Source organism: Oikopleura dioica, chromosome 1, assembly GCF_907165135.1.
Source record: "Oikopleura dioica chromosome 1, OKI2018_I68_1.0, whole genome shotgun sequence".
In the NCBI taxonomy this organism is placed as follows: Eukaryota; Metazoa; Chordata; class Appendicularia; order Copelata; family Oikopleuridae; genus Oikopleura; species Oikopleura dioica.
Genome location: NC_137291.1, coordinates 8593734 through 8614031, shown reverse-complemented (window position 1 = coordinate 8614031; position 20298 = coordinate 8593734). Strand labels below are relative to the sequence as shown.

The following is a 20298-nucleotide window of genomic DNA, read 5'->3' as shown; positions in this document are numbered from 1 at the left end:
AAGCTGAAGATCTCGGACTTCGAAAACATCCTTTTATCCGATTTCGCTGTCCAAGAAAGGCCACGGGTTGCACTTGATATTCTCAAGCATCTTTGTTTACTTTCGTACTTATCAAGCTAGAGAGATCGCTCGAGTGGCTAATCCGCTGCATAGCAATGGAGATCAAGATGCATTTCTTGAGAATCTACTTTGGGCCGCACCTGAAGTGATCAAAGACTCCGACTTTATGTACATGACAGATATAGCTACGGTTTTAAAATCGAAAATCCTCACTTTCCACCTCGAAATTTTAAGCCGTAAAAAGCATCAATGCGCTTCCGAAACTTCCAAATTCCTCGAGGAGAGCACAAAACATCAGATGTCTATAGTTTCGGCATAATTCTTCAAGAAATGCAATATCGGGCAGGACCGTTTTTCACCGGCTACGACGAAATGACAGTTACTGAGAAGGTTCAAGGTCTAATCGATGGAAATCTTTATCCGTGGATAGATGACTTTGAGAATATAGCATTGCGACAGCAAGAATACGAGCTCTTACGCACTTGATTAGGTTCTCAATTTAATCAGATATAAACCTTATAAATTATTCAAAAAGTAATGAACCAAAGAGCAGTCTGCATAAAGAAAGCAGCATGCGGCCGCCAGATTTTATCCTCATCAACAAGCAGCTGAGGAAAATGACGGGAAAGACGAAGAAGAATTTTGGTGAAGTTCTTATGGCACATTATGAAAGCTATCTTCAAAATTTAGGTCAGAGTTGAAGGAATCATCTGAAATGAAACGCGGAATTTTTAGATCGACAAGTGCGGCAGAGGGAGCAAGAATATAAACGACAAAAATACCTAGCTGATCAGGTGAATTCGCGACTACTGCCGCCAGGTGTCGTTGAACAACTCAAAAATCTTGGACGAGATGAAAGATTCGACGCAAAGAGCTACGATGAAGTATCGTTGTACTTTTCCGATATTGTTGGTTTTACGACAATTGGCAAGCAAAGTACGCCGCAACAGATTATGACGATGATGGATAAGCTGTTTCATATGTTTGATGATATCATTGGCTCTTTCCGTTGCACTAAAGTCGAGACTATCGGAGATGCTTATTTTGTTGTGTCTGGTTGTCCAGGAATGAGTTTTAATGCAAGTGAAATTGCAGTGAAATGATAATTTTGAAATTCATAAAAGACGAGTATGACGATCATGCCGCTGAAATCGCCCGATTCGCTCTTGCAATCCGAAATTGCTACGTTGTGGATTTTCAGATTCCACACCTGCCTCAAGAAAGATTGAGAATGAGAATAGGCTTGCATACAGGATCTGTTGTTGCTAGTGTTGTGGGAAATTTAATGCCGAGATGGTGCCTTTTCGGAGAGGATCTGGCGACTGTTGCGAATTGTGAGGAAATGTTCAGATTTATTTTGTACTTTTTACTCATATATTTTTTCATTATATCATTAAGAACTCAATTTATCAGCGTAAATAAAGCTATTTGTATTTCAAGTTTTGAACAAAGAAAGTCTCTCGGTGAAGCGAATAAAATCCATCTCTCGTCTTCGATTTTCGCAAAGTTGAAGGACGCCAAATTTGCAGATGGTCGTTACATGTTCGAACTCGGCCAAGATGGTGTCCGAAAAAAGTCGGACATGCGCTTCGAAATTAGCGAAAGAAGCTTTGACGATGAATTTCAATTTAAACGTGTGACACAAGAAAGGGGTTTCTGTTACTCGCCGTAATAATTTCAGTCAGAGCTAATGCCTCATTTTAAAACTAAAGAAGGTCATAAGTGCGCTTCTTTTATATAGCCATAGTTATCTAACGCACCACAGTTTAACCCTGATAAGTTCTCGGGACAACTTACTTTCTAATCAGGGACCGCGAAAAGTACGAAACTGAAGTCTATAATCCATCATCCGTAGTCGAGCGTGTCACAATGATGCGGCAAACTCGACGCGATACTAAAGGTTTGTCGATACTTTGTCAATACAAACGTTTTCCTGTCGATATTTATTCTCGTTTGGAAAATTGACTATCACCATTAAAAAGTACACCAGCCCTTACCATTTAGGAACCATCCGGCGCGTTCGAAGAAGTTCCCTTCATCTTGAATCTGGGTATGCCCTCTTAGCATATTGTTTTCCTCAAAAAATTCTAGCTCGCCATCAGGACTTGCCCAAGACATCCAACAAGTTCAGAAGATGACGCGCTTCATGGCTACTAGTAGCGATACAATAGGTACGAGGGGAAGGCTCTTTAGTTTGGAAAAAAATTAAGACACGGCTGGAGTCCAAGATATTTCAATGGTCGAAGATTTCTCCCGTCTGACGCAAGGAAACGGAGGGATGCGAAAAGGTTATCGAGAGAGCATCACAGGTCAGTTACCAATGAGTTGGGCCACTCAATTAAATTTATGGACAGTTTATTGTTATTTCAGAAATTGATGGAATGGCGACTAAGCTAAAGAAAAGAATAACTGGTCGCGAAACAGTCATCTACGAAGGCCAGGAAATTGGGCTAAGAAAAAGATCGATGAGCAATTTCGAGCTCACTAATCTTGATGATTTATTTGGGCAATAATATTAGTATACTGACAATTCTCTGCTACTGTAAATAAAATAATTTCAAAATCAATAAAAAGAAGTTTTTTTATAAAAATTAAATTATTTATGCTTTGAAAATGCAAATTATCTAATTATTGAAGGGATATTATAATTTTGATCATCGATTTATATGGAAAATGAGGGCAGCGGCCTCGGGGGAGTATCTGCGTCTACTTACGCATCGCTTTGCAGGCTACTGAGCGCGATTTCATTTTCAATGCGGAGTTAGTTCAATAAAGCTTACTTTTCTTCCGAGAGAAAGTTTTTTTTTCTCACGTTACGTGGAGACCCTACTCGCCCCCTGGCGCGTGTTTTATTTTGTCTTCGACACCTCCACAAGTCGTTCTATTTGTCCGGAGGCGACTATTGTCATCTACTACAGACAAAAACAGACAAAACAGAGAAAATCTGAATCGAAGAAGGAAAAAAATATTGAGAAGAAAAGATGCTATGATGAAAAATGAGAAGACAAGCGGTAAAGAAAAATATTCGCATTGAAAAGATTTGTATGAGATTTGTTCAGACGTTATGCTCGAGAAATTGCAGAACAGTTTCGCTCGCCGGCACGGGGGTTTTATTGCTAATAACTGGAGTTGTCGTCAAAAGTCTTAGGAACGGGTCAGTGTAATTTCCAAAATTCTACCTTAAAAAATTGCAATTTGAATGATTTATGACCTGCTTGAAAGTAATAAAGGAAGATACAGAGCCAGTGACGATTCAAAAATTTTCAACATCAGCACTTCTACATTTGGTAAGGCGTCAAATTCAACGGTTTATTTCTCCGGATCGCTAATTAATCCCCCTTGACAACGTGAAAACTAAACCACGTTTCTCCACTTGACGAGTGGCTGATCCCATCTTAACCGACTTCGATTTCCTTTTAATTTTAAGTTTTTGAACCGCGGAGAGAAATTAGGGCAGGATTAATGAATTGATTCAGGAACTGGAATTTTGAGTATCGGCGTCGTTTTCTTCGCAGCGGGAGTTTTGTATCACTGCTTGTGTCAGGTCCAGGACTCAATCGAGCGAAACAACCACGACGTTGTGGTGGCCGAAAGGGTAAGAAACAGTTAGCAACTAAAAGATTTGCTAGCAAGAGATCAATGAGTTCAAAAGAAAAAGAAACCGCAAAGAGCCTTACATAAGCGTCAATAATCCGTGCTTAGGAAGCTTAAAAGATTCCCATATCTACATTATGTGCACTAATCTGATCCTGTTTTAGTGTCAACTTATGAAATGAACACTTGTTCAAGTTCGATTTACCGGATTTTAACCCCTGATTTGATTTGTGAATAATTGTATTTTAGAGCGCGACGAGCCTGATTCGAACCCAAGTTACTGAAGTCGAAGCTTGAAAATCAAATATCCCTCCAAGATACGAATCCAATGATCTTTATTCAATTCTGCCCTCTTCAATAAAGCAAATATATTTCGTGAATTTTTTTATTTTGTCTCAAAGGAAAACACATCTGGATCTTCTTTCTGATGTAGATTTTTGAGTTCGCTCACGTCCATTGTTAGTATTTTCTGGATTTGCCAAATATGCTGGAATCGGTGGATCATTGCTGTTTCGGGCTTCAGGTACAGTTGTCCGGTCCAAGTCGTGAGGCGCATCTGCTACGCCGCGTAAATGATGCGACGCAATTCTATGGGGAGGTGGTCTAAAAACTTGTAATTGTTCAATTATTTCTTCTCGGGTTTCATTTGAATCTTGGATATTCTGTAGACGTGCTGCATGAATTGACTCGAGTAGTTTTGAATGTCTTTGACGATCTCCGTCAGTAAACGACCTTCTGCTACTAGTTCGAGCCGCATCCAAAAAATCCGTCGTCTCTCTCCTCATCCACACACTTCTTCTCTTCACTATTTCCTTCCATAATCTTTTTATCAGATATTATCTTATTTTTTACCTTGTCCATTTAACATTGAAATGCGTCTTTTTAAAATATATTTAAAATCTTTACTCAGATAAAATTGACGCCATAAAAATTACTCTTCGGCAAAAGCCACTGAAGCAGTAAGAAGTTTATAAGTAGCCTTTGAAGCGTAATATTAGCGCTTACGTTGTTCTAGTGAACGTGATGGGATAAGTCGCATAACGAGCGCGTCGCGGTGGAATATTCCGACCAGTTAGTTCCGTCCGTGAATCTCAGAGCACTAGAATCGCCAATCTTGTTATGCTCCTGTATGAATCATCTTCTTGATCATCAATCTGCTCACAGCGCGGTTCTCTATTCAGATTCGAGTGTTCTTTCTTTAAAATCGACTGAGCAAATATTCTTCATTGTCGTGAAATACTTCTCTTTAGATTTTTCTCAGCGCATGATAGTCTTGAAGAATGTCGCTTTTTCAACAGATTCAGGCTTTGCCTTACCCTGAAATTGCAGTTGACAAAGATAATTCTAGAGCTCTGGAGAGAAAGAAAAGAGGTACTCTTAATAGGTCTTTCTTAGCAGAAAACTCTTAGCTCGATTACGAAGACAAACTCGGAAGGAGGTAGAAAAATGCCTCAAAAAGCTACAAATCGACTACAGTAAGAAACTTCTTCAAAATAATTATTCCCCCGAAATTAAAACCGCCTCCGAATACGCACAAATTCACGAGATCCTCAGTGGACTGATGAGCGAAGTAAGAGACCTGCAGATCCGATTTTTTAATCAAGAATTCTCCAATAAACAAAGTTCATAAAATCTTATCAACCTGTGTCTATTTTTCTTTCGCAGCGATACAAGATGGCGCTGTCTAATGCGCGCGCTGTTTTTCTCCACCGGACGCGAAATCCTTACAAATCTGAAATAGAAATAAAAAAAGAGAAGTGAGAATAAAATGAAGATCAGCATTTTTTCTTCCTTTCTCGGCGTTCACTCAAGTGCGAAGGTTTCTGGAGTAAAAGGAAAAGAAGTCAGATGCGATGTTGAAAATATTCTTGCGGAAATATTCGAAAACGAAGGCGATAGAAAATCAGGAATAAAGCGCCTTCTACGAGGCTATAAAGTCAGGCCGGACAAGGAACACAAGAATCCCTCTTCCTTCAGGCTGAAAAAGCAAGAATTAATAAATTGGGAACCAAAAAAGGGGGCAGCAATCGCGCATGTGCGCTGTATCTATCAGCCGGACTTTAGGAAAGATTTTGAAAACGATAGAAATTCTTCAAATTTAACATACTTTGAGCTTTGAATTATTCCAATAAGAGTATTAAAAGTCGCGAAATCTTAACAGAACAAAGATAAAATGCTTAGCAGATGGCAGAGCAGTCCTTGAAGGAGAAATACCAAAGTGTGAGCGAGGCTGCCAAGTCTCTCAGCTCGGACTTTTCTCCGAAAATTCTTCTGATGGATCTTGCTCTGCACCAATATCTGGAATCGAGCCTCAAGGAAGCCGCTGCAAAAGAAGATGCATCAAGAACTCATCAATAGAAACTTCAAAGCCGATCTTCTGCGCGTGCAATGACAAATTTTGCAAATACACAGTTGCTCATCAGGGCAGAGACTTGCCCTTCAACCCTGAGCCGTTGAATAAACTCTGCGAGGAAAATCAAAACGGTAAGCGGGAAAGACCACTTTCACGAGGATTTTTCGCAAGATCCGTTCTTTCCGGAAACGCTCAAGTATTTTCAACCCCCATTATTTATCCGTAGATGAACGACCTTCAGAACCTCGCCGGGGAAAAGAAAAGATGCGAAGTCATTCTGTTGGTTTCAGCAGTCACATGCAACTTGATGCCGTTTCGGGAAGTTTTACAGAAGAAAAAGAAAAAGAATGCCGCTCGTATTACACTGGTGAATTCGACTCAGGGAGTGGTTCCGAAATTGAAATCTACCGAAATACGACAAGAGATACAGTTTTGGAAATCATGTTACAGGATGCTGGAGCTTACGAGATGGAGAGTGCCACTTGGCTAATCCAGCGTGTTTCAGTTTGTCTTGCTTAGAAGACTCGATGAGCGGCTGGTTTAGGGAAGATTTACTCGGTGATCCGGTAGACGACATAAACAGTCTTGCTTCAAAGGTTACACGAAATTCTAACAGATACAATTTCCACGAAACACTTGGCGAGACAGGAATCAGTTCAAAGTCTTTCGAAAGATAATACTTGAAAAATTTTCGGTAAAAAGTCCAGTTGGCATTTTGAACTTTCCAAAGGCGCGAAAATCTCAGATGAAGAAGAAGTTATAAGCTTTACGCGGACATTCTCCGATAGATATTTCGATTCTCCCGTTAATTTTAAATGCAGCTATCAAAAGAAAACAATTCTATCTCGAGGTATAGAAATTTTAATAGCTTTTTCGAATTAGATTTTCAGAAAGAGACATATATCATCAAAATACTGTCGAGACAACAGAAATCTGGAAAGACTTCCGAATCGACTTCACTTCGCGTCCTCAAAGACTAGGAGACAGAATCGGAGTCGGGATACGGTGGAATTCACCACCGAGTAAAGTTGACGTACGATTCCATCCTGTAACATGCTTCGTTCCTGTTGGCGAAAGCAAATTTCCTGTCGTAGAAAATTCCTGCTACGCGGAGCCAGTTAAGACTTTTCCGTCTTCTGATGTTCAAATTTGGTCAAAAGAGAAATTTTCGTTCTCCTTCCAGAGCTTTACTTTTAGCGACAGTACCGAGGTAGACAAAAATTGAAATCAACAACGACCTATTTTTTGATAGTTCGAGTTTACTGAGAAGGTAATTTGCGACATTGAATTCTGCCTTGGTTCCAACTGCACCATCAACACATCCTGCCCGCGATTTTATACTTCGCCGTTCGAAGAAAACTGAAAAACCTGCCCAAACGTGACATTGAAGCTGTAAAATGACCAATTTTGTACATAAATAAACGATTTGAAAGTAGCTTCGTTTCTTTTAAGTATCTTGATCAACGAGCCTCCTTTTATTAGCGCCGTAAAATTTCCACCGGGCCAGGAAAAGCCGACAGAGCAAGGCCGATCTTGGAAAAAAAGGATATTATGACGGAAGTTTTTAGTCTTAGAGAGCTTAAGGATGCAGTCGACGATTCAAGATATGAGTACAAGTTGATTTTCATGACTGTTCCGCATTGCATGAAATGCAAAAGTGTGAAGAAAAAGTTTTTAAAATGGCCGCAACGTAAGTCTTAGTTATTCTAAATCCATGTTATATTTACCATAAGAGCATGGATACGATAATGTCAAATACATCGTATTCTGCGCAGAGACTGTTTCAAAAGGACGTGATTGGGTCGTCAACGCCGGGCCAAAGGAACTTGAATATGTTAACTTTCCTTACTGGCTTTACTGGGTATGGCAGTCAAAAATACCATTGATAAAGCCTTTTTTCAGAAAGGAGGACTAAAAGGAGAAGCGCTGTACAACATGAGCTCTGGAATCACAGCTCTTGCTGAAGAACGACTTTCAGATCTCATCACAGTGGTAAGTTCTTGATTGATTTTTCTGAACACAATCATGAATTTACAATTAAGCGAGTGGATACAGAAACTCAAAAACACTACGGAGGTGGTTCTTGCTACACTCGAAAAGCAGAGTAGATTTTCAAAACGCATGAAAATACATTTTATATCACTTTTTCTATCTCAAATAAATTCTGTCAGAATCAGTGCTGCATAGTTACAAAGAATAATAATAAAAAGGCTCGTTATCGGTCGTTGTCAAAACGGACATCTGGTGTCTCCCGATCCATGATACCGTTTCGTTCAATCGTTATCTGCTCGTCGTTCCGCTCAAATATTTAAGCAGCTCAGGAGTCGACGGCAAAAGCGTGAGTGACGGCTTTGACGAGGAAATCTTGGTCGGGATTCGCCCCTCTGGCAGCATAGAAACGCGACCACAAACGAGGCAACCGTGTGAAAGTTTACTCAGCACTCGGTACATGCTTCTGATCCTTGAATAAATGCGCACTAAAGAACATCACAGCTGAAATTTCAATAGGACGTCACGCTTTCCAAGAGTCATTATCGACAGCTTACTGAATAAGCCTTACTCCAGGTAGGCTACAGGAAGCCTTACAATGTAATATATTTAATTAGATAATTTTTTTGTTGAAGTATATACTCGAATTACTGCAGATTCTCAAGATTAGAGGATCCGGCTTTAGATGGTCTATTAGCAGACTCTCACTTTCGAAATTTATTCAATTTCTTTTAATCCACAAAAATAGGGTCTATTCTTCGTAATCAATGAGTTCTGATGAGACCAAATTTGACTTTGGCCTTTGTGTCATTATTTTCGCACGGAGATGCCTTTCGCATGTACTTCCCTCCTCTTTTGTGTTCCTTTCCGCTTCTTACAACACTCGCCTTTGGGTAAAAATCTCTGCATGTCTGCGAAAGTGGCGCACAGGAGTCCCCTTGCGGAATAATGGAGAAATCATTTTATGTTATTATTATTACCAAAGAAAGATGGTTGAACAAAAGTGTTTTAAAAGAGAGTTCTTTCTCACTGCGATCTTTAACAACTGGGAAGATACAGTTAGAAAATTATTAGAGAATAATGGCCCAGAGATCTTTAGAAGAAAGACTGAAAAAGGATTGGAACGGGTTCTAGAGAAAGCCGACTGAAAATTGACTTCATTAAATAATAGTTGTCGAATCCGACTAAAGTCCCCACTCATGCTCGCTGCCTTCAAGCATAGAAACAAGGTGCTAGAACGACTTCTTCAGAAAGGATCAAGCTTCACAGAAGTAGACGAAAAACGAAGGAATGCGCTTTGGTACGCGGCAGCAGCGAAAAATTGGGAAGGATTCAGAACTTTGATCACTAGTCAGGTGTGTAAATATAAAGTGGCTACTAGCTGGATGCAATAAAGCTGGGTGTTTGGCGCCAGGAGGATTTTGATATTTGCGGAAACTTACGGTAGCGACTTTTATATGTTCCGGGAGGGCTGCTCGTTGATTCAGTAATTCAGGACTTACTGCGATCATTGCATAAATTATTCAAATTGGCATTATTTTATCAATTTTATTAGCAAAAACAGATGAACTAGTGGTTATTGGCAGACAGCTTTAGTTGTAGAAAAGCTTAATGATGTTCTCGTCCTGGAATGGCTTTCTGCAGATAGGGCAGAGCTTCTCAGGAAGAGTTGTCAAGCATTTGTGGCAAGATGGATGTCCGCACTGAAGCACGCATTGGAGTCTGTCTTCTCCATCGTATTTTTCAAAGCAGACGTTGCAGAAAAAACGGCGATCCTCTTGCTTTTCTTAATTTGTTATTTATAATTTCAAATTATTAATTCTTAATTTTTAATTATGTAAGATACCTTTATTCTGCAAAGAAATTGCTGCTTCGGAGAAGGATGCTGCTAGTTCATTTTCAATTTTCTCCCGGTTGGTATTTTTCTTAGTGTATTCAGCTGTCGCGTCATCAAATGCCTTTTTCGTTTCATCCATTTTTCTTTTAGCAGCTTTTTCTTCCTCCTTTGCGGTCTGTAAAAGATCCATTTGATTTTTCAATTTTTTGAATTCTTCTTGCTGGGCAATATCATCGGCAGAAATACTTGCATTCGCCTTGCGCATCGCAGCATTACAGCAACGTCGAAGAAGATGCTCACGAAATGATAGTCGCGAGTTGCAACTGTTCTCAGGGCATTTGAACACTGCGGTATGTACATAAGAACGAATGATTCTTTCGTTCGCTGAGCAAATTTCGCAGAAATAATCTCCGTAAGAACCGATCGAGATTCTTTCAGTGACTCTTGAATTATAAATTATAATATATTATTATAAATTATAATTTAAGATTAATCTCTTTAAGAAATCTTTTGAATATGTATAAATTAGTTTATTTTAAAAGATAATTAACAATTTCAAGTATCGCAACTAATTACCTTCTGCAAGCGCAGCAATTACCTCCGTTTCCCCAAGACACAACGAACTCTCTGTCAATAGACTCTTCCATTTCTATAGATTTTCCTCACTTTATTTTCTCAGTTCGAATTGCTCAATTCGTAATTTTTTTGTAAGTCACTTTCTAATTGGACATTTGCAATTTTCCATTTCGAGATTCGATCAAATGACGTCATCTTCATTAGGCAGACGCACAGATCCACCGAAAAGATTCCGTAAAGAAGCTGAGTCCTCTAGAACTTGTTCACCTCAGCAGCTGTCAGGCACCTCTCGAGGAAGGGAGTCCACATGGCGCCACATGTGTGTACTAAGTGACAAACAATCGTCCACTGGCTTTAATAATTTCTCGTAAATCCAGCCATAACTCCTCCATCCTGTCACATGTTCTGCTGACATTTGCTTTGCACCGGAAATGTACACTCCCGCTAAAGATTCTCAAACAACTAAAGGTGGACAATAACCAAAATGAAAGAACAGTAGTCGACGTCCAGAAGTTCAACGAAATTGGAAGACAAATACAAGACGAGCTGGCGTATTTGAAGAGATCAACTCAGAGGTCTACCTATCAGTTTCTCAAAAAGACTGATAGCTCAATCAATCCCTACGAGCCGAAGAAAGTCAAAACTGTCATTTTCTCAGGGTAAACTCACGTAACGAAGTTAATAAATTTACCACTTGATTGACATTTCGAATGGAAATCAAAGAGGACTAACGGTTCCTGTCTTCCGTAGCCTCCGTGGCTCCTCATAAAATACCGCAAAGACTCTTTTCTTCAATTATAAAGCTCTTGAAAATTTATCCGTTCCGCGCTGAACTTGCATTTTTAGCCGGAAGAAAAAACTTCGTCCGAAAACGTCTTATCGCTCTCTGGTAAGTTCTCATTAAACAACGGGCAATTACGATGACAGTGAACTGCTCAAATAATTGCCATTAGATATCTAATCTTATCACTAACAAATGTATATACAGTCGCCAGCTCCGTCAATTTCCCTTCTCCTGCCTCCGTATTTGATCGAATCTACCAATTCATTCGCTTCCAGCGGATCTACGACCTCCATTTCGTCCAAATTAAGCTTTGGTCAGAACTTTTGATTGTTGTTCATAGAAACGCGTTATAGTTTTTTTCGGTTAATGATCAAAAAATAAGAACAAGCACACGTGTCCGCAGCGCAAAAAGCGGTGACAGACCAGTGAGACCAGGCTCGACAGTTTCGAGTGGTCAGAGTTCGGAACTTCTCACTGAAGTTACGTCCATTTCGCGACTTTCAACAAGTTTACTCGGCAGTCAAAATCTCAATACTCAAAGGTCGCGGATTTTAAAACGCATTAAATCACGAAATTGACCACGGAAATTCAAATCATTAGACAAAATTCTCCTCGTTCGAATATAAAATCCTACGAAGACCTCGAAAGATTGCAGAAAAGGAGAATTGGCAGAAGATCCTGGAAGAATCTGCGTATTTCAAGCGGGACAGTTTCCGCCCAATAACTCGACTGGCAAAATATCAAGATCCTGCAGTTCTTGGCACGATTTCACAAGAAACTAAACGACTCTTATAAAAAAGCAATTGTGAAATGCTCTAAAAAGCCGCCGAAAAAATAGCCGCGCAAAAGAATCAAAGGAACCGCTCGCAATCCCTTTATGACAAAAAGCAGAGGTATTGGAATGCGTTTTTTTGTAATTTTTCGCTGGATTGGAAATTCCGCCGTAATGTCGCCAAATGATAATATTGTAATCATTTGGAAAAACTCTGAGATCAGTTGATTCTGGCTTATTGTTGATTCGAAAATTTGCACTCTTGATCCGACTTGATCCGGCCATACATTTGTCCTGCAAATGTCAGAAGCTTACAGTAGCAACTCTCACTCTATTTTTGGTAGTCCCAAAATAGAAACTTGCTTATTTTTTTTCCTCATTTTTTAACATTTTTCTCCCTTTGCGTAGTGTCCGTCGGGAGTCCGACAGTCATTCCGACAACTTGTCGCCAACTCAAAGTCCCAAAAAATAATCCCCTCCTTATTTCCTCAGGCCAAATTCCACAGCTAAATCGGCCAAACGACGACAATCGGAGACCCCGCGCTACATGTCAAACCTTTCTAACCAACCATCGACGCGGAGTTTTCCTCGGAGACGATCAAAAGTCTACTGAGACAAGTCCAATTTTTATTCCATCAAACTAAGCAATGCGAGCCATGTACAAAGCAAGGATAGATCAAAATCGATGAACGCGAAAAACAAGTTGAAAGCTGCCAAGACTTTGATGATGCTCAGAAGAACTAAAACCGTCCCTGTGCTACCTGTGTAAATTCTTTCTTTGGAAAAGAAAAAAATTATTATAGCGCCGTTATTCACACGTATTTTCTATAAATAAAACGCCACTCGAACATGTTACCCGTCATAAGACAAGCTAATAATAGTTACTTTATTTTTTATCCCTGTTTTTAGACTCCGATCCGAGGAACCTAGATGCTGACCTAGATATGTCAAAGATATTTATGCTTACGGCCCAAGCGAGTTTCTTCATAACGTTTCGTCGTGACAGAATTTTTCTAAAAGGGATTGTGAAATAAGCTCTAAGATGAAATTGGGCGGTATTTTTCAACTAGCGTTTGTTCAAATTGAAGCTCAGAGATCTGCGTGTCCTTCACTATACGATGGAACTCCTGAATCAGGTACGAGATCAACAGAGAAAAGATAAACTCGAATAAAAAGGTTGCTGGAAAGAGGAAAACGGCTCATGTAGGTTGGTCAATCCAAAATGCATCAATCTTCATTGCGGGACAGACAAAGTCTACGCTGCCATTTCTGATGATGTTTTCGCTGCGTACACATTTGAAACACAGGAGCTTTTGCCAGAGACATCTGACTCTTGCTCTGGAATTCAGCTGAGAGGAAAATATTTTCAGTACACTGCAGGCGTTAATAGCTGTGGAGCTTCTGTATCGCAGGGTTTCGATCCAGAGCGGGATGATTTAATTCAGAAAATATAAGAAATTATGCTTATTAAATGAAACATGTATCCATCCCACTTGTAGATTACAACGGCGACCTGATTTCTTTCACTCATCAAATATCCCTCCCTTCTAAAACATTCGACGGAATCTACCTCCTCCGACCCGAGGTCAAAATAGAATTCACTTGCCGCTACCCAATCCACGTCAACATCGACAGCGATCCCTTTGAAAGCGAACATTTCACCGCAAACGCGCATATAATTGGCGACGAAGTGCTGCGCACAGAAGTGAAACTAGAGATCGCGACTGATGTTGCCATGTCTGAAGTTGAGGAACTCAATAGCAATCCTGACGCTGCGGAGGCTTTGAAGAAGTTTATCCTCGACAATTGGCCAGAAGGATCTGGGCTTTAATCAACTTTATAAAAGAAAATAATAATAGTTTCTTGAGCCCTTTTAAGATCTTCAAAAACCTGTCGATATCATAATAGACTTCGTTGTCAAAGAATCTAATGCTGCCGAATTAAATTCACGAAAACGAAGAATGTCCGATCCCACTCAAATTCAAATTCAAAATACCGTTTACGCTGAGCTCTCAGTATTCGCATCTGTAACCTTTATCTTCGAAACTGAAACGAACGACCTTCCGGAAGTTTCAGATTCTGAAGAACCCGGCGTCATTACTACTTCGGCCGACCTCGCTGAGAAAACGGAAGAAGTCATCCAAACCCTTGTCACTGAGTCTCAAAAAGCTCCCCGAACAACTGGGTCACTCGATACAACGGCGGATATCATCTTCACTGGGATCGTTGTCGTTGCTGAGATCACGGAAGAAATCATCGGAACGACGAAAATAACGACCAAGGGAGATATTTCTGCAATTGGAAGCTGGGGAAAATCATTCAATCTCGATCTCATCGGCGCAATCAACGATAAATTCTACATGGGAGTGCCTGTTAGTGGAGTTCTTTCTAGCACCCTGAATATTCCTGACTTGAAGTTTTATATTGGTAATCTTTTTTTCAAAATGAAGATTGTTCATCTTTATTAAGACACTTGCAAATACTCATGCGGGGAAAAAGAAGGAGTCAATCTTATCGAAGGAAGCTGCTACTCATCAGTTTTGGGAGTTGAAAATATCAACCCGAACGGAACAAAGATCGTCGATGATGTATCTCAATTCAGGTAAAATTAAATTCATTTTCATAAATTTTCAAAATGAGTATTTTAAAAGGTTCAAGTCATTCTCCTTCACCGAGACTGCCGAGTCGACGTCTTGTACAATAATTTGCTCTGTAAACACCTGCCTTTCTAATAACTGCAATCCACCTCCATGCGAGGGCGGACTTCTTGGATACGAATAAACGATGATTTATTTTTCTTCTAAGATTTGTTTTTGAGTTTTATGAGTCCTTGTCGTTGTCGGAAAAGGCTGTTGTTTTTTCATGTCTGGCTCTTCCTTGATTTCGTTGTCTTTTTGGTAATAAAGATTGTAGCAGGCGCCAATGAGTAGCCAGCACTAAGAGTTCTTATTATGGGTGTTGGAAATATGGAAGCTATTCTTTACCTTGATCAAAAGAAGCCACAAAATAACATTGCCAAAAATATAGTTGTACTCGAAAAGAGTGCTTTGGCTTGAACAAGTTCTTAAAATAGAAAAACCTTCATAAAGCTGTGATAAAATATAAAAATAGATAATTTGAGAACTAAAGACAAGTAGGTCGAAGATTTACTTCCAGTTCATCCGATGGAATCTGGCAGTATTTGCCTGGCCAGAAGAATCGATTCTCAATATCATAATGTGAGGTCCAGCCACAGCACTTGAATTCTTCGTGAAAATGGTCGACAAACTTTAAAATCGGTATGTACTCAATAATTTCATTCAGAACCTACTCGACTTCTCAAGATAATTGTGTGATTAAAATTCGGAATAACAGGATCGCCTATAGTTGCATTATTACGATAATAATGAAGATTAGTTTGCTCGGTGTAGCCTTTGTACAGTGATTTGAGCCAAGGCTCGACATCAGGAGCCAATTTTTGCAGGAAAGTCATTAAAGTCAGTTCGGCGCTTATCATGGTCAAAATCCAGAGAACCTTCTTGTGTTCAAGACAAAATTTAAGGATTTTTTAAAAATAAAAAATAATGATCATGAACACATTCCAAAAGAACCAGATATTCCCTTCGGCAAGTTATAACAGAAAAATAGGACAGAGTGATGAATCCGACTAGTTGAAGGGTCGAAGCAAATATTACTAAACTGCCAGTTACGTGAGAGCCGTCCACGGTGTCGAAGAACTCCGGAGTTTCATATGCTTGAAGGTCTAGTTATTTCAATCGAATTTCCGAAAGGTACCTATTCTCTCCATGTAGTCCCGAAAGGTTATTACTTCCGAAAAGAGGGCCGTGGTTTTATACTTGACTCTGGAGATCGACGGCCCAGAAAGGTTTGTGACATTGAAGCAAGTCACAAAAACAAGCTGAGCGAAGATTGACAACGCAACGAGAGAAAGAAAGCCTTTTCCCCATTTTAATTTCAACCAATTTATCATCTCTCTTTTTTCGATCTGCGAGAAACGAGGAGCTGGCGAGATATTTAAACCCTGCATCAAAGTCAGTCGGTTTCCGCCTCAAAGATCACGAGTGTTCTTTTATCTCCGAGAACTTATGCTGGGGCAATTTTTTGTATATTTTATTTTTTACAGTAAAAACATACAGTTTTCAAGAAATCAATAAGGACGTGTTTTTGTAAATCATTTGATGGCTAGTAACTCATTCTTTTTTTTGTGAAAACATATTCTGATCATTATTGCGTTCTGTGTCATTCAGTGCGTTCCCCTAGCGACGCACTACGAGACGCTAACAGAAAAGCAGCGTGCCCAAACACATCTCTTTCACCTTCATTACTAAATTTACCCTTCGGAGCGGACTTCCTGAACGAAAGAGAGAAGGAACAACCGAGAGATGGGAGTGACTTACTACGGAGGAGAAAATGTGGACGATCTTGTGCCCCGCTCGTTGCCGCAAATTCACAAGAACAAGATCTACCACTCCAAACATAGGTGAGAGCGAAAATTGAATAGAAACTTCAATTACAGTATTTCTAAAAAGATGAATTAACACTGATCTTGTTCAAATTAGCCAGCAAGTGAAGGAAGAAAGATCGCGAGGAAAGCACGATTTGAGAACGATGGGTCACCTAAAGACGCCTTTGAACCCACCCAAAGATTTTCTTAAGAGTCGGGATCGCACTAGAACGCCAAAACCGAAAACTCCAACCTTCAAATACTCGGTTTGTCAACCGTTTGAATCTATCTTTTACTCTTTTTATTCAAGGATGAACGAAAACCGCCCGTTCCAAGAGCAACAGTTCAGCACACACCATCGCAGAATGATAAGAACTTTATCAAAGAGGTAGCTGTCTTCTATATATTTCTCCTCTGACAAGGTTTAGAATGCTATAAGCACTATAAGATCAACGGCAAAGCGACCTATTCCGAAGTTTGTAGACAGCCCTGGTGGACATTCGCAAGAGCTGATGCCATCTGGAATGTACCCTAAGGTAAGCATAATTTTTAACAATCTTTTGACAAACAGTGACCAACTTCTTTAGTACTCGCAGAAGGATGATTACGGCAGAACTCCAGAGTACATCAATCGGCGAAAGAAAGAAATGGCCGAGGCGCAGAAAGAGTACGACGCATACGTTCAGGTACCGATTGAAATCAAGGAGGAGAACCGAAAAATATCAAAATAAACAAAAACTTGCAACGTCCGGGAATCGAACCCGGGCCTCCCGCGTGGCAGGCGAGAATTCTACCACTGAACCAACGTTGCTTAGAGGAAGTTAAGACATATCAAGATATGAACCAATGTTTTAGGAACGCTTGGAGAGTGGGATGATGAAGAGAGTTCCCGACGCGGAGCGAACTAGAATTCTCGAGGGACTCAAGACCAACTGGAATCTCCTCCACCATCAGTATCAAGGACTCAGGTAATAAATCTGTGATGATAGAGGGCAATCCTGTTTCTAGCGTTATCACTGACACGATCCCAAAACGAAACCGCAAGGAGATGCTTGAGCGCGAGATGGACATTTTAGACAAAGACATCAAGCAGATTGAAGCTCATCCGATCCTATATATTTCCTAAGCTGCGTTAAAATCCCCATTTTGAATTAAAACGATTCATTTCTATTTTTCTAAACAATAAATAAACTAATTATATAGCCAACAAACCATAATTTATTGTTTTCGAGGAGATATCTTCCCACCAAGACAGCCAAATAGACTTTGAAGCGTTGAGACTGGTTGTCAATATTGGTAGAGTACCATAAATCCACCCGGTTGGCATGTGAACCTATAGAACTTGCAAAGAAAAACTGAACCAATCGGCTTGTTTAACTTTCCAGGGTAAGCCAATCATGTGTCTTTGAAAATAAGACTCTCAGCAAAACCCTCCCCCGTGAAAAGCGTAAAGGAAAGTCAAAAGTTTTTTTTTTCAACAAAAGCGTAATAGCTCAACCACCAAGATAGCAGAGAAAAAGCGGCCAAAACATAAAAATGACGGAGCTTGAGGATGTCATCTCCATTCCAGAGATAAGTGAGAAGATCATCGAACGCCTTACAGACAAGAAGTTACTGGAACTTCATTCAGGTAGAGCTTATTAAACTTGCCTAAAATAAATCCCGTTTTTTATCAACTACAATCGTTTTTAAACTTCGATAAAATAAAAGCTTAATTTACTTCAGACAATTTCTGGCAAGCGTTCAATTTTATTCGTCCATCATTCTGGCGCAAACGAGCGTACCACAATTATCCGAACTCTGAACTTCTTTATAAACTCCTCCTTGATTTCAAGATCGCTTCATTCAACGACTACTGTACATTTATCAAAGCGTACCAAAAAGTCAGAAGCTTCAAATCAAACCTCATTCTGGAGACGTTTGAGACGGAGAAACGAGCGGATGGACCTGGAACCGCACCAATTTCTCAGAAATCGTTTCATTGATTACAAAAAAGCAATTACGTTAATTAATCAAAAACGAATAAAAGGATAGAACGAGACTAAGCTCGAGCTTCAGATCATGTTGTCCAGTATCATCGGATATTGTCACGTTGACAAATCTAAGAACCTCTGAGGAAATTTCGGTTCCGACGAAACATTCAAAAATCGCATTTATCAGGGATCAGATGATTGCCTACGATCCTCATCAGCATACGATCAACAGTAGCCATTTTATCAGCCTATATGATAAAGAGTTCAATATTCGTGATGCGATTTTCCCCGCCGAGAGCGTCTTTTCCTTGACAATTTTCCCAACGAACAATCCGGACAAATTACTCGTGACAACGACGAATCCTGGCGACGAAGATGATTCTACCATTGTCGAGATTTTCTTTCTTTCAATCGACAAAGCTGGGCAGAAACTCAAGCTCAAGTCTGTTTTCAAAGAAAGATTCGATTTGACAGTCTTCACCGCGTATTACGCTCAGGATGAAAAGATCATGTGCTTTTGTAAGTAAAGTGTTTAATCTTTCTTTGAAAGCTTTGGACGTCAGCGCTTTTCGTCAAATTTTTATTTATGAGCTTGTCAGATTTAAATCACTTAGAATTTCCCACGTCAATTGCATTTCTGACAGCGGAAGCGCGCCCCATTGACCGAGATCACCAAAGCTGAATTCCTAAAAATTAGCCTAAATTCTAGCGCACCGTTTCGACTCGAACGACTGGGATGTCTCCATCATCGACAGTTCTACATCGACAGCGACGGTCATCGAGCACTCGGTTTTCCAGAACTTGAAGCCTCTTGGGTCCGATTTACTGAATGATGGGTTTGCTTGCTGGCCACCTGTTCAAATGACAACTTCTCAGTTACGGCTCACAAGTCATATTTTGAACTCGAAAATGAACACAACTTGATGAACCGAGCGAAGTGTCCCGTATTTATCGGTGCGTTTGGAGTCAAGATGAAATTTCGTAGTTACCACTCCGGAACTCAAATCATGAAGCGTTGTCGCTCTGCTGCTTTTTGCGTTATGAATACTTCCACTGTAGGTTGACCTCACATTTTCGTTCCGTGAGCAGTTTTGTTTTAGATACGATTTCGAAAATTCCATATTCCGATGGATCCATATTTTGACCTTTTCGTCCACGATGGTTTCATTCAAGCGCTTCCTCATACAACTGATCGGAGAAAACGCACTTTCGGGCGATTCTTCAAACTCGTAGAAACCGAGGGTGATTTTGAAGTTGTCGAGATCCCGATTGCTGATTCTTTGGACTCATTTTACCCGGACGATATTTCACGCGTCGGTTTTTCTATAAACGGAACTTCAAACGAGGATTCGATTTACTTGACTCTCAGAACATGGCCTCAAAGATCCGCAGCTGATAACTCAGGTTTGATAAAGATCAAAGGCTCTTTTGTACCTTTGGGTACTTAAATAGCTATTAGCAGCGCCATCTTCTGTTAAAATTTTATGGCATTATAAGCTCTGATTTTTGTGCACTTTAACAAAAAATCCACTTATAAAATGAAATCTCAATGCAGTTTTTCATTAGTTAAATTCCGCCTTCTGCACTACCAATTCACTCCAAAGTACGAATGAGCACGAGAAGAGATCCTTCAATTCGAAAAATATTCTGATTTTATTCCTACTTCAATAAATATTCTGTCCGATTCTAAACTGTGTCATCCATCAAAAAAGAACGAGCAAATCTTGAGTGAAAATTACTAAGTCATTAGACTAATAACTCCTGTCACTGAAAAAAACCTGTCCAGGAAATTAGAAGAATGTCAGACGCTCCATTGAAGTGGTCTTATTTACGTAATCACTCGCGTGACCCCAAAAAGGTCATCCTGACCTCAAGATGGCTCAGCAACGCGGCTCCGCTCACAAAAACTCTTTCAT

At 39.9% G+C, this 20298-nt stretch overlaps 9 protein-coding genes, 2 long non-coding RNA genes and 1 other non-coding gene across 12 annotated transcripts; 10 read left to right on the top strand and 2 right to left on the bottom strand.

Moving 5' to 3' along the window:
* The first annotated feature begins 1822 nt into the window (after positions 1 to 1822).
* On the top strand, positions 1823 to 2589 carry LOC145710874 (uncharacterized). Its single transcript, XM_081788580.1, has 5 exons — positions 1823 to 1960; positions 2065 to 2110; positions 2152 to 2231; positions 2271 to 2369; positions 2431 to 2589. Exons 1-5 carry the CDS (start codon positions 1930 to 1932, stop codon positions 2571 to 2573), a joined length of 399 nt encoding a protein of 132 aa, XP_081644706.1. The 5' UTR covers positions 1823 to 1929; the 3' UTR covers positions 2574 to 2589.
* Positions 2590 to 2814: 225 nt separating this feature from the next.
* On the top strand, positions 2815 to 4025 carry LOC145711352 (uncharacterized). Its single transcript, XM_081789071.1, has 5 exons — positions 2815 to 3071; positions 3120 to 3220; positions 3295 to 3347; positions 3537 to 3655; positions 3904 to 4025. The coding sequence occupies exons 1-5, from the start codon at positions 3057 to 3059 to the stop codon at positions 3949 to 3951; spliced, it is 336 nt and encodes a 111-aa protein (XP_081645197.1). The 5' UTR covers positions 2815 to 3056; the 3' UTR covers positions 3952 to 4025.
* A 1303-nt stretch (positions 4026 to 5328) lies between these two features.
* On the top strand, positions 5329 to 6655 carry LOC145711961 (uncharacterized). The gene is made up of 3 exons (XM_081789650.1): positions 5329 to 5411; positions 5816 to 6138; positions 6234 to 6655. The coding sequence occupies exons 1-3, from the start codon at positions 5329 to 5331 to the stop codon at positions 6524 to 6526; spliced, it is 699 nt and encodes a 232-aa protein (XP_081645776.1). The 3' UTR covers positions 6527 to 6655.
* An 81-nt stretch (positions 6656 to 6736) lies between these two features.
* Positions 6737 to 7427, top strand: LOC145711379 (uncharacterized). The gene is made up of 3 exons (XR_014135169.1): positions 6737 to 6857; positions 6898 to 7217; positions 7260 to 7427. It is a non-coding gene; the product is annotated as an uncharacterized LOC145711379 (long non-coding RNA).
* Positions 7428 to 7540: 113 nt separating this feature from the next.
* Positions 7541 to 8183, top strand: LOC145711309 (uncharacterized). The gene is made up of 4 exons (XM_081789033.1): positions 7541 to 7697; positions 7741 to 7868; positions 7910 to 7999; positions 8050 to 8183. Exons 1-4 carry the CDS (start codon positions 7559 to 7561, stop codon positions 8113 to 8115), a joined length of 423 nt encoding a protein of 140 aa, XP_081645159.1. The 5' UTR covers positions 7541 to 7558; the 3' UTR covers positions 8116 to 8183.
* Positions 8184 to 9571: 1388 nt separating this feature from the next.
* Positions 9572 to 10612, bottom strand: LOC145710860 (uncharacterized). Its single transcript, XM_081788567.1, has 3 exons — positions 10410 to 10612; positions 9843 to 10276; positions 9572 to 9782 (listed from the first exon to the last, which is right to left on the bottom strand). Exons 1-3 carry the CDS (start codon positions 10478 to 10480, stop codon positions 9589 to 9591), a joined length of 699 nt encoding a protein of 232 aa, XP_081644693.1. The 5' UTR covers positions 10481 to 10612; the 3' UTR covers positions 9572 to 9588.
* A 219-nt stretch (positions 10613 to 10831) lies between these two features.
* LOC145707302 (uncharacterized) lies at positions 10832 to 12009 on the top strand. Its single transcript, XR_014134744.1, has 4 exons — positions 10832 to 11068; positions 11256 to 11298; positions 11398 to 11734; positions 11832 to 12009. It is a non-coding gene; the product is annotated as an uncharacterized LOC145707302 (long non-coding RNA).
* Positions 12010 to 12969: 960 nt separating this feature from the next.
* Positions 12970 to 13776, top strand: LOC145711321 (uncharacterized). The gene is made up of 2 exons (XM_081789042.1): positions 12970 to 13101; positions 13142 to 13776. The coding sequence occupies exons 1-2, from the start codon at positions 13008 to 13010 to the stop codon at positions 13417 to 13419; spliced, it is 372 nt and encodes a 123-aa protein (XP_081645168.1). The 5' UTR covers positions 12970 to 13007; the 3' UTR covers positions 13420 to 13776.
* Positions 13777 to 13846: 70 nt separating this feature from the next.
* On the top strand, positions 13847 to 14746 carry LOC145711960 (uncharacterized). Its single transcript, XM_081789649.1, has 3 exons — positions 13847 to 14392; positions 14435 to 14567; positions 14617 to 14746. Exons 1-3 carry the CDS (start codon positions 13927 to 13929, stop codon positions 14744 to 14746), a joined length of 729 nt encoding a protein of 242 aa, XP_081645775.1. The 5' UTR covers positions 13847 to 13926.
* A 1513-nt stretch (positions 14747 to 16259) lies between these two features.
* On the top strand, positions 16260 to 17614 carry LOC145702497 (enkurin-like). The gene is made up of 7 exons (XM_081779733.1): positions 16260 to 16445; positions 16525 to 16675; positions 16720 to 16797; positions 16838 to 16945; positions 16997 to 17095; positions 17265 to 17377; positions 17418 to 17614. Exons 1-7 carry the CDS (start codon positions 16348 to 16350, stop codon positions 17533 to 17535), a joined length of 765 nt encoding a protein of 254 aa, XP_081635859.1. The 5' UTR covers positions 16260 to 16347; the 3' UTR covers positions 17536 to 17614.
* Positions 17150 to 17220, bottom strand: TRNAG-GCC (transfer RNA glycine (anticodon GCC)). The gene has a single exon. It is a non-coding gene; the product is annotated as a tRNA-Gly (tRNA).
* A 285-nt stretch (positions 17615 to 17899) lies between the features above and the next one.
* On the top strand, positions 17900 to 20066 carry LOC145705244 (uncharacterized). Its single transcript, XM_081782707.1, has 6 exons — positions 17900 to 18039; positions 18135 to 18384; positions 18444 to 18901; positions 19092 to 19437; positions 19483 to 19786; positions 19949 to 20066. Exons 1-4 carry the CDS (start codon positions 17946 to 17948, stop codon positions 19304 to 19306), a joined length of 1017 nt encoding a protein of 338 aa, XP_081638833.1. The 5' UTR covers positions 17900 to 17945; the 3' UTR covers positions 19307 to 19437; positions 19483 to 19786; positions 19949 to 20066.
* The last annotated feature ends 232 nt before the right edge of the window (positions 20067 to 20298 follow it).

Excerpts from the sequence above, each read along its gene's own strand:
- LOC145711961 (XM_081789650.1), top strand. The coding sequence starts at position 5,329 with ATGGCGCTGTCTAATGCGCGCGCTGTTTTTCTCCACCGGACGCGAAAT. Across the intron at positions 5,412-5,815 it reads ATAGAAATAAAAAAAGAGAA|AACAAAGATAAAATGCTTAG; the intron begins GTGAGAATAAAA and ends AAATCTTAACAG. Across the intron at positions 6,139-6,233 it reads CTGCGAGGAAAATCAAAACG|ATGAACGACCTTCAGAACCT; the intron begins GTAAGCGGGAAA and ends ATTTATCCGTAG.
- LOC145710860 (XM_081788567.1), bottom strand. The coding sequence starts at position 10,480 with ATGGAAGAGTCTATTGACAGAGAGTTCGTTGTGTCTTGGGGAAACGGA. Across the intron at positions 10,277-10,409 it reads AATTGCTGCGCTTGCAGAAG|AGTCACTGAAAGAATCTCGA; the intron begins GTAATTAGTTGC and ends TTATAATTCAAG. Across the intron at positions 9,783-9,842 it reads AATTTCTTTGCAGAATAAAG|AAAAGCAAGAGGATCGCCGT; the intron begins GTATCTTACATA and ends TAACAAATTAAG.
- LOC145711960 (XM_081789649.1), top strand. The coding sequence starts at position 13,927 with ATGTCCGATCCCACTCAAATTCAAATTCAAAATACCGTTTACGCTGAG. Across the intron at positions 14,393-14,434 it reads TGACTTGAAGTTTTATATTG|ACACTTGCAAATACTCATGC; the intron begins GTAATCTTTTTT and ends ATCTTTATTAAG. Across the intron at positions 14,568-14,616 it reads GATGATGTATCTCAATTCAG|GTTCAAGTCATTCTCCTTCA; the intron begins GTAAAATTAAAT and ends GTATTTTAAAAG.
- LOC145705244 (XM_081782707.1), top strand. The coding sequence starts at position 17,946 with ATGACGGAGCTTGAGGATGTCATCTCCATTCCAGAGATAAGTGAGAAG. Across the intron at positions 18,040-18,134 it reads GTTACTGGAACTTCATTCAG|ACAATTTCTGGCAAGCGTTC; the intron begins GTAGAGCTTATT and ends AATTTACTTCAG. Across the intron at positions 18,902-19,091 it reads TGAAAAGATCATGTGCTTTT|CGCACCGTTTCGACTCGAAC; the intron begins GTAAGTAAAGTG and ends CCTAAATTCTAG.
- LOC145711321 (XM_081789042.1), top strand. The coding sequence starts at position 13,008 with ATGAAATTGGGCGGTATTTTTCAACTAGCGTTTGTTCAAATTGAAGCT. Across the intron at positions 13,102-13,141 it reads CGATGGAACTCCTGAATCAG|GTTGCTGGAAAGAGGAAAAC; the intron begins GTACGAGATCAA and ends TCGAATAAAAAG.
- LOC145710874 (XM_081788580.1), top strand. The coding sequence starts at position 1,930 with ATGATGCGGCAAACTCGACGCGATACTAAAG. Across the intron at positions 1,961-2,064 it reads AACTCGACGCGATACTAAAG|GAACCATCCGGCGCGTTCGA; the intron begins GTTTGTCGATAC and ends CTTACCATTTAG. Across the intron at positions 2,370-2,430 it reads TTATCGAGAGAGCATCACAG|AAATTGATGGAATGGCGACT; the intron begins GTCAGTTACCAA and ends TTGTTATTTCAG.
- LOC145711309 (XM_081789033.1), top strand. The coding sequence starts at position 7,559 with ATGACGGAAGTTTTTAGTCTTAGAGAGCTTAAGGATGCAGTCGACGAT. Across the intron at positions 7,698-7,740 it reads GTTTTTAAAATGGCCGCAAC|AGCATGGATACGATAATGTC; the intron begins GTAAGTCTTAGT and ends ATTTACCATAAG. Across the intron at positions 8,000-8,049 it reads TTTCAGATCTCATCACAGTG|CGAGTGGATACAGAAACTCA; the intron begins GTAAGTTCTTGA and ends TTTACAATTAAG.
- LOC145711352 (XM_081789071.1), top strand. Across the intron at positions 3,221-3,294 it reads AGTCTTAGGAACGGGTCAGT|ATACAGAGCCAGTGACGATT; the intron begins GTAATTTCCAAA and ends TAATAAAGGAAG. Across the intron at positions 3,348-3,536 it reads CATCAGCACTTCTACATTTG|GAACTGGAATTTTGAGTATC; the intron begins GTAAGGCGTCAA and ends GAATTGATTCAG.
- LOC145702497 (XM_081779733.1), top strand. The coding sequence starts at position 16,348 with ATGGGAGTGACTTACTACGGAGGAGAAAATGTGGACGATCTTGTGCCC. Across the intron at positions 16,946-16,996 it reads CATCTGGAATGTACCCTAAG|TACTCGCAGAAGGATGATTA; the intron begins GTAAGCATAATT and ends CAACTTCTTTAG. Across the intron at positions 17,096-17,264 it reads AGTACGACGCATACGTTCAG|GAACGCTTGGAGAGTGGGAT; the intron begins GTACCGATTGAA and ends CCAATGTTTTAG.